Source organism: Sphaeroforma arctica, assembly GCF_001186125.1.
Source record: "Sphaeroforma arctica JP610 unplaced genomic scaffold supercont1.815, whole genome shotgun sequence".
NCBI lineage: Eukaryota > Ichthyosporea > Ichthyophonida > Sphaeroforma > Sphaeroforma arctica.
The window spans coordinates 9,668-20,024 of record NW_014039743.1 but is presented as its reverse complement, the minus strand read 5'-3'; the positions used below and the strand labels follow the sequence as shown (position 1 = coordinate 20,024).

Sequence of the window (10,357 nt, the reverse complement as noted above, 5' to 3'; positions counted from 1 at the left end):
CCGTACTCTCATATTGGCAACGTATGTAGATGTATTTAGAGGATTGAATCGCGCACACCAACCTTCTAAACAAGAACGTTTTAAAACGCATGCATTTACGCGTTGTCACTGTTTTCAAGCACTTCTCAACAGTCTCGAGACTTCTCAACCTTGTATAGGACTTCTCCTAGTATAAGCACTTTTCAACAGTCTCAAGGCTTTTAAAACTGGTACAGAAATCCCCCTATTATTTCGATATGCTTACGCTGCGTTGCTCATCCCGAACCATTACAGCGCTTTATTAATTCGCTCTCAATTCGAATGCATTGACCGCAACCACAAGCTGTACCGAAGAATTGCACTTGTTACGTCTGAAATTATGCACATATTTTCCACTGTTGAAGCCGAGATACATTTATACATTCCTATGGGAGTATTTGTATTCTGAACTCAACAGAGAAAATACCTTGTCATGTATAGTTATACGCTCACCGATAACATATTTCTCCGGATAGTTCTAGCCTTCTAGTATAACATCGCTTACACATAATAGTACCACACGCAAGCAGTACGGCAAGAAAGACGAAGTCCCATATTTCAATTCTTGAAGAATATGTGCGCGCTCCCTTCATTTTGTTTTCATTATCTGACGGCCATATACTAACCGTATAGATGTTTAATTCAGCTCCTGCTAGTGTGGGAGCGTACACAAGTCTCGCCTTCCTTAGTCCGAATGACGAACGTGTTCACGAATAAGGCGCCATTGTAGGTTTTGGTTCATAAGTAACCAGATCAGCAATACTTTGATGAGTGCTCCGATCAGCCTACTTCTTACGCTGTAGCGACTCCTGTAAATACCACAATTGTTCAAAAGAAGATCGCGTGAGAAAAAACCAACAAATAAACAACTGTATATATTTAATATGTATAAATATATATATATATATTAATATACACGTATATATATATATATTGATTTATATATATATATACATATACATTGATATATATATATATATATATACTGATATGCATATATATATATATTGAAACATTGTAATATATATATATATATAAATATATATATGTGCGTGTGTGCGCGAGTTTGTGCATGACTATATGAAAATATGGATATAGAGAAAAAGAAATAGATACATGACTATATATAATATAAGTATATACGTGAATATGTGTAAATATTTCAATTGTATATACATAAATATTTTTATATTAAGATACATACATGTATATTGATAGTTACATATACATATATATATATTTAAATATTGCAAAATATAGCTATGTATGTATACACAGCATTAGATAGATATAGATAGATATATATATATAGAAAGATACACACACAAATATATATATGCATGTGTGGATGCGTATAAACATACTAAACATAAAGATAAACAAATACGTATATAAATATATATATAACAAACATGATAAATATATATATAGATATATACAAGTATATATCTACATTTATATATATATATGTATGTATGCATGTATATATATATAAATATTTATATTCACACACACACACACGCACATATATATATATATATACATGTTTGTACATATATATTTATACATGTTTGTATACATATATCTATATATATATATATTTATACATATATATATATATACTTATATATATATAAATGTCTATGCATATATGGACTGATAGAGATAGCGATAGCAATATATATATATGTATATATACATACAAACCAACGTAAAAACATATGTGTAAATATATATATATATATAATATGTATAGCTATATATATATATATATACATATATATATGTGTGTGTGTGTGTTTGTATATGTATATATATATATATATATATATATCGATCTACCTATCATGTACATATATGAATTAATGTGTCTATTCACATACTTACATTCGTATACATACATGTGTAAATATGTTTGTTGCATCTTAGCAGACTCGTCTATTCTATGCTGAATCCGATCTCTATACACATACCAGTCGCGTCTTACTCTGCCGCAATGTCGACTCAGCATTTATTTTCTTCTGTCTCAGCTCTCCGGATCGATCTCTCAGCTGTGTAATTCTATTTATAGACAGATCCAGAGTGGCTTGGAGTAGATTCGCGCGTAGTTCAGCTAAGGCTTCGCTGGGGTATGTAGGTGAAGTCTCATTGCGAGAACACCATTTAGTTTGGCAATCTCCTCCTGCTAGCTCCCTTAATCTTATCGTACGTGCGTTTACAGAGTCATTCACACTGGCGGTGCGCACGTCCACAGGTACATTCATTTCTGTGGTGTGTATGTCCTCAGGTTCATTCAAACTAAACGTATGTTCGTCCTTAGTTCCATTCCTATTTGTGATGTTCATATTCGCTGCTGCAACTCGTTTTAACGTGTTTGCACGCTCAGAATTAGTCTGGCGTGCCGCGTGTGTGGCCTCATTCGAGTTGTCCGCTCCTGTGGTATGTGAACCCTCGCTGAAGCCGCACCCGATCTCATGCAATGCACTATCTCCGTGACTTTCGGGCGCGAAATCGTCGTCATCCGTATAAGCTACAGTACTCATATCCGAACAAGCTATGCCTTTGGTAATACCAGTCGTTTCGTGCATAGTATGGTCTTGATGGCCCCTAACCACACATCGATCTCTGGCCCGACTTGTTCGCGTATAATCCACTCGTATTGTGCTGACATCGGTGGCCGCACCATTGGTATGAACGCTAGACGCCTGTGCACTTGCACTTGCAGCTGAACTGCCACATTCTTCTATTGAAACACTACGCAATTCCTTTGTCTGTCTAGCACCAAACTTTTGAACTACAGAGGTCCCCTTCGTGGCAGGCTTTACAAGTTTGGCAGCGTGTGCACTCTTATTGATACTACGATTTCCGGTAGCTATGGCTCCTTTGGCTGGGATAGCTCGGTACACACAGGCGTGACACTCACCCATACTGGCTCTTTCCAACTGCACAAACTCCAGGTGCTGACGGTGGCGTCGATTCTTCTCTATTAATTTCGCACTCTCATGCTTTCTCAGCATCTTGTCCGCCGCATCCACGCGTCCTTTAGCACTCTTAGTTCTTTTACGCTTGCCGTCATTGTCCCTATCATCCGACTTCGGTGTAGGGGTGGGTATGCATACTGCACGGTTATCCGCAGTAGGTACCACCCCCGTGAGTATATCAGCGACTTCATTCGGCGCCCGTGTTTGTATGCACGGTGGACTGGCCGAGCGAGTTCGCCCCAGTACATACGTTGTTCCCTTCAGTGTATTACACGTTCGCATTTCTCTGTGAGATGCGTCATTCTCGTGGGCTTGAGTACGTACAGGGTTTGCTGCACAAGAACATTCGTTGCTGTGTGCATATCCGCTTTGCATATCTTCCTGCTCACTTATACCGTGAGGCGGGCATATGCGAATCCTCTTCCTTGTCCCACTGGCCCTGCTCTCACAGTCGACATTTCTCCGCTCACTCTGTACATACTTGGAGAGATTCTCCCGCACGCGTAATAAGTACTCATACTCCGCGTTCACCATATCCGGGCCAGGTACCTCAACCATATCTCTCCTTCGGCCTTGCTGCGGTTTAGCATAAGTCCAGGACATGTATTCCGCATTATCAGTTGTTTGACAAGCCACACTGACCTTTGTGGATATGCGCACATGGGATTTATCCGTCACTGATGGTTGTTTCTCTCTCTCCCGTTTGCGACGTGCACGAGCACGGGCCGCTGCCTCGGCAACCGAACTCAGAGTCAAGGCGGAGGTCAGAATGGGTACTCGTTGTTCTGTACTACTTCTTACATTATCAGCCACCTCGCCCACCTCGCCCTTTGTCCCACCTGGCAATCGGGGTAGTATATCAGTTGTATCATTCGTGCTTTCGGCCGGAACTGCACTGACATTTGTATTGCTTGTATCATCTATTAGCTGTGCTCGCTTGTTTGAGTGTCCTGCAGGCGGTGTGTATGTCAATGACGGCAAATGTGGTTGTGCACCAGTGTGTCGTTCTGAGCGCGCATCCACAGAGAGTGCAGTTTCACGGCTTTGCACTACTGGTCCATTTGTGTTCATTTCAGTACTACGTCTGACACATGTACCATTTTCATCTTCCCTACCTGTATTGGGATCTTCAGTAGCCATCCTAGTCGTGTTCACTATCGCCCTCACACCCTTTATAGATGTGACAGCCTCAGTCTCCACACCTAAAGTCTCCTTAGATACGCTCTGCAAAGAAATAGTGTTCTCAACTACACTAGAAGCTATGTCTGCCAATCCCATACTCCCGTCTTTACTTGGTCGCGCCATATCGGATTCTTCGTTGTAGCTTGACATGTCTACAATCGATTTGTGGATATCCCCATTTGCGTATTGGGATTTTTTTAGCCCCATTTCGGTGTGATCTACGTCGTCTTGTGTAACACTCATGCTGTTGTTGCTCGCGTAGGACACGGTTACCACACGGTTGCAGTGCGTAGCATTCACATTAACTGTCGAATCCACAATGTCGAACAATTCCCCGTTGCCATCAGTCACGAATGCTACACAATTAGGGTCATTTTTAGAGCCAATCCGTTCACTAATAGAGACATCAGTTCCGATTCTCAAATCAAAGGCGCTCGGAGATATGGGAGAGAGAGGCTCTGAAGGCGGTGGAGTGAATATTCCCCGTTGGAAATCCGGCACGGCGTACGGGTGGTCGTGTAGCACACAACACGCTATATCGGGAACAGTGGGTCCACTTGCATCCGCACTGCCTTCTCGGGACTCTTCTTCTCTGTGCGTGTATCTATCCTGTTGTGTTTGTCTGGTAGAAGCGCTATTGGAATTTGATGTGCACATGTCGGTAAATATCTACCACGGAAGCACTGCATCTAGCTCTTATACACCTTAAATTAAGTGGCATAGAAACATGAATCGGAAGTGCGTTAAAATATCAGCATCGAACACTGAGATGGAGAACTATAGCGAGATTCAGACCCTATTCTACGAATAAATAGTTTGAATAGTGTGCACCGTTGATCGGTTTGTGACCGAAATCGTGGACACAAAACTTATAGAAAACAAAAAACCTCTGGGCTACGCAAGTAATGAATTCAATCATAAGTGATTAGGATTTAAAACGCGCATGACCATAAATACCATCGCTGTTATGCGAAGTGGAAGGCCTCCATGAAAGCTTTATTATAAAATATTTGATAAATAAAATGTTTGTGATTACATTTAAACATCGTCACATTGTCCCCCAGTCCCACATGATCTGATGATCATCGTATATATTTATATGATTTTTCATTTATTAAATTTTAAAAAAGATAATAATAATAATACATGGCCCAGTGGCCCACTGGATGATGATGAGGTCAACAGGCAATTCAGACAAATGGGCTGGGCGGGAGCCCCTCTACACGCGCTCCTTAGGAGTCCACGACTCAGAAGAAATGAATAATCATAGCCGCCTGTACCAAATCAATGGCACATATCATTCTTGTCAGTCATAAAACCAAATCAATTGGTTGAAGATCAAAATAAAAGTGCTTTATCAATGATCATACGCATAATGGCTAATATATGCGTTTTTTTGTTCGATAAGAATTTTGTATCCAAATACTATTCGTTGGAATAGAAATATATTTCTTATAGCATAATCTTTTATATGTATGGCCCTCTACTAGAGAAGTTGTCGCTTGATAAAAAATGGTCTGTCCCGATGAACCATTTATCCAGAGTCTGGGATAGGTCCCAGAGACCCAGACTACGGAGCAGGACAGAAAATCATTTGAGGGCCACACCGGCCCAGTGAGAGAAGAATTTTGTTTTTGTATTTTTTTAATAAATAAAAGAGAACACATATAAACAGCTGTGCGCCTGTGCGCCTGTGCCTGGGCTCCCACTCTCTCTAGAGTAGACCAGAGTTCTGGACTCAGTCGTCTGGATTCTGGGCCTGTTGTCGTGCAAAATACTGGACGGTCCGGATCTCATGCCGGTTAAAAAAAAGTTAAAATAAGCATTAAACGAAACTAAATAAGGTCCCCGTCTAAATCCGCCCTAAATAATAAATATATTGGTCTGAGGCTTAGGTCTGACCGCCTGAGCCCTTAGGGCTGAGGTGCAGGCGGGTATTTATGAGACTGTCTGGGACTTGGGACTTGGAGACTCGAGTCTGACTCTCTAAAAGTCAATGAGACTGGACTTAGCGACGACTCCGAGGGCGAGTCTCGGACTCTCGGTATGTATGTACAATTGTACATTGTACTACATACATATCATAATCCTGATAGCCAATCATATTGCGTATCCTATTGACAAAAAAAAACATATAAAATTCTCTATCCAAACCTTCGGAGCCAAAAAAGTATTTATACATACCAGTGAAAATACTTTTGTTTTAGCATTACGTCATGTATAGCCAGCCTATAGGCTATAGCTTATAGGTTGTGTTTCACTGATTTGTACGTTAGCTACATATGTACCAAATTTCCATATTTAAAAATGTACTTTGGAGGTCGGTTCTGGTTTTGATTAGGACCAGGAGGCAGGAGTACTCACAAGATTAGAATTGCGCTGGATCAGGATTTAATTTGAATTTGATAACATTTGACGTTAGCTACTTTAGAGTTTAGGCCAAAATATCTCAGAAATTCAAACCGGACAACTTTCAAGGCACGAAACTATTACCGCCCTATAGGCAATAAGTCTGCTACAAATTTTCTATTTTTTCTTTTTAAAACAAAACAAAAACAAAATTATATTAGAATAAAAGAGCCAAATTTCATAATTTTTCACACCAAGAACAGACAAAAAATCGGAAGATTAATTATCAGGCCCTCTGAATATGGGTCTCGGGCAGAAATCAGATCGTAGCGGAAAAAGTAAATTTAGCGCAGACCCAAATTCAGAGGGCCATGGAAATTAACAAGCACAACAGCACGCTATACATGGCTATTGACATTACACCTAATTGAAATACGGCAAAAGATAGCTAAGATATATACATAGCGTGCTTCGTTCAGTATCAGCTACATGTGTTTCCGCACTGCCGCAGAAGCCCTAACGGCAGTGATGGATGCCATCTTTTATTTCGTTCAAATTAATCGATTATGTCGTAGCCATTACGTAGTCATTTTTATGTGGGGGGGGGGGGCGGACAAAAAAATATAGTAACTGCGTACCCAAATTACCGAAACAACCTACAGCGTCCATTATAGAGTCATCGTACGACGTATAATTTACCTTTCAAGCGGCTGTTCTCGTCTCGATCTCCTTGTTCCTCTATTGATTGGACATAATGTTTGAAATAATGCTGCTAATCAATATAGCCATGTATAGCGTTTCAAAGGCATTGTATGTGTGACAGATTTATTTTTGAAGCTACTAATCAATAGCCATGTGTATAACATTTCAAAGGCATTGTATGTGTGGCAGATTTTTTTTATGGCCCTCTCGATATGTAATAGGGTCGCGAGCAGTCTGAGTCTCTGAGTCTGAGAGACTGAGACAGGCCAGAGACCAGCTGAGGCCTGAGAGTGGGAGGCAGAGACACTAAAATCTAAATGAAGTCTAAAAATATATCTATCAGTGTGCCCGTGAATATTCACTAAGTGGCCAATGAGATTAATATTACGACAAAAGTTATAAAACTATTGTGGATTTATATACTCGATATCTCTGATTGGATATGGACCCTAGCAACAAGCGATGTTTCAGTATTTTCAGTTTCACATAGCCAAAGTCTTAACATTTCTGATGAAAAATGGATGCTCTCTTGAGTCTTGAGTATCTCTTCTTGTGTAAATATGTATTTAGTCTCTTATTGTTAATACACGTGATACAGATCAGTGACTCGGTGTAGAGTATACTTTTTCATTTCTGGTACCATAGAAACGATTTTTATTCATAACAATTCTTGTATTTTTATAAAATCGTTCATATTTACATATTATACTTCATATTTTTTTTTAAACTTTTGTCACAAAGTCACAGTCTTTCTCATATCAAGTGGGTTTAATAAAGACATACATAATGATCTCGAAACAACTGTACAATGGTGTTTATCTATTGAAACTATTCGTGATTACGATTGGCATTTACTGTGTTTACTACTCTGCGATATATCATTTTACGTACACGGCAGACCTCCAAAGCTTATCGACTGAGCCAATGAAAAGGATAGCGTCAATTGAAAGAGTACAGCTACATGAGCCCGAAACGGCAGAACTGCAGCCCAAAATAATAGAACAGCAGACCGAAACAATGAAACATCACAAGTCCATAAAGGTAGAACACCAGCTTAAACCAGAAACCCTACAAAAAGAGTCGAAAGAACGGCCGCCAGCGATACGCTTAGAGCCTGCAATAACTCTTCCACAAAACACGAGTGTGTCGCTGTTGCAGAACAAAAATCGGACAGTGCTACTCGGAGTGTTTTCTCATGCTTGTGAGCTCGAAGCCCGTCGCCGCACTCGTATTCGTAACACGTGGGCTGCAAAGCTTCCGGACCAGGTATTGCTCGACGATTTTTGTTTCTTTGCACACAATAACTTGTGTGGTATCATTTCGCTGACAAATTGTTGTCATATATGCAATACATTCGGGCAAAGGGTACATATTCACTGTATTATCTTGATGGAAACGCAGTTTTTATATCATTTTTCATGGCCCTTTGAATTTGGGTCTCGACCGACAATCGAGTATCTGTCGCGGAAATCGTAAATTTGGCGAAGACCTTTGAGGGCCATGTAAATATATTCAAATATTTTCAACATGAAATACGTGACCGACCGGGCAAGTCGATAACTTGTGAAACATGACCCCCCGTTCCATCATACATTAATCACATTAATATATATATATATATATATATATATATATATATATACTTTAAAATACAGGTCCGTATGATTTTTGTACTATGCGAAGATCACGGTAACATAGACAACAGTACGACCACTAATCTCGCCAACGAGAAGAACATATTTAATGATATTCTATTCATGCCATGTATGGAGAACATGGACCATGGCAAGACCTTCACTTTCATGAGCACTGCGCACGTTATGCTTTCTCGAGAGGCTGAAGACTCGAACTCATTTGTGGATTACATCATGAAAATCGACGGGGATTCAATTTTGGGTGTGAACGCGCTACTAAAATTTCTGCGATTGGATAAAGTGCCTTCGGATAAGCCAGCCATATTTGGATGTCAGTATCTCTGGAGCCTAGACGATTGGAGGAAATTCAAAGCACCTGCCAATATGGACTACGGTCACTACATGAATGGTGGAGGTTACGGTTTCTCTCGTGTAGCTCTTGATTTCATCGCAACTAGTTCTTACGTACGCAACCACACAATTGGATACGAAGACAAGATGTCCGGACTATGGATGATGAAACTAGGGAGAAAAGCGGTAATGTTGTTGCGCGTGTTTAATCGTGAGTAGTGAATTTGAACACAATGGTGTTATATGGAATGTTTGCTTGTTTTGTACGCAGGACTCTGTTTTTTGTACCTCAAAAAGAAATATAAGCGGCCATAGCCTCCTAAATGAGACAAAGAGGCTCACGCATTGAATCTATTGGCATTTGTACGTACAGAAATGGTACAACATGTGCGCACATCCCACTGCGTTTATCGACAGCACCTGGATTAAGGACTCCGGCCGCTTCGGAGAACCGCTGACAACAGAAGTCGCCATTGTACATCACGTAAAAGAGGAACTTATATGGAATTCTGTGCACAAGGAAGTGAAAAGGTTTGAAGCTCTAAATAAGGGAGGAGACTATACGGGAGAAATGCAATACGACTGCTCATACTTGTCAGGGGCTATCGATTTGAAGTTCAATTCTAAACGGCGGTGGTGTGAAATGCCGTTGAAGACTTGAAAGTATCATCAAATACTGCCGTTCACTCGGATACTACCGAGTAACAGGGGTCGGATATATTGCATGCAAATATATATCGAAGACACACACACATAACACGTTATATCTCGTGAAATTACTTGTCATACCTAAATGTTGCAATTTATAAAAATATCGCTATGCGCAACAGGACGAAAGAATTATACGCTTAGTTCGTAAGTATTAAATAAGTATAACAAACACCGCATGCGCGATGGAGCGCGAGCTTCTCGAACGGAAGTGTACATGCAGAGCATGTACACGGAGTTGTCACCGGCCAATTTCCTGCCCAATACAAAATAAAGCCCGACATCGCGCATGCAAAATCAATATGTACACGATCATACAAAAATATATAGATATTCTTGCTTGCTAACATCATCATTGTTCACTCGTGGTGTACTTTCAGACAAGGATAATTCAACAGTGCACGTTTAACTGATCGCACCGTTTGATCGTAA

At 40.2% G+C, this 10,357-nt stretch overlaps 2 protein-coding genes across 2 annotated transcripts; one reads left to right on the top strand and one right to left on the bottom strand.

The window, feature by feature from the left end:
* Positions 1–327: 327 nt before the first annotated feature.
* SARC_08729 (hypothetical protein) lies at positions 328–5,136 on the bottom strand. Its single transcript, XM_014297282.1, has 2 exons — positions 1,992–5,136; positions 328–827 (listed from the first exon to the last, which is right to left on the bottom strand). Exons 1-2 carry the CDS (start codon positions 4,836–4,838, stop codon positions 804–806), a joined length of 2,871 nt encoding a protein of 956 aa, XP_014152757.1. The 5' UTR covers positions 4,839–5,136; the 3' UTR covers positions 328–803.
* A 3,113-nt stretch (positions 5,137–8,249) lies between these two features.
* SARC_08728 (hypothetical protein) lies at positions 8,250–10,088 on the top strand (the record flags this gene model as incomplete). The annotated part of the gene is made up of 3 exons (XM_014297281.1): positions 8,250–8,498; positions 8,888–9,403; positions 9,591–10,088. 3 exons carry the CDS (start codon positions 8,250–8,252, stop codon positions 9,876–9,878), a joined length of 1,053 nt encoding a protein of 350 aa, XP_014152756.1. The 3' UTR covers positions 9,879–10,088.
* Positions 10,089–10,357: the final 269 nt, after the last annotated feature.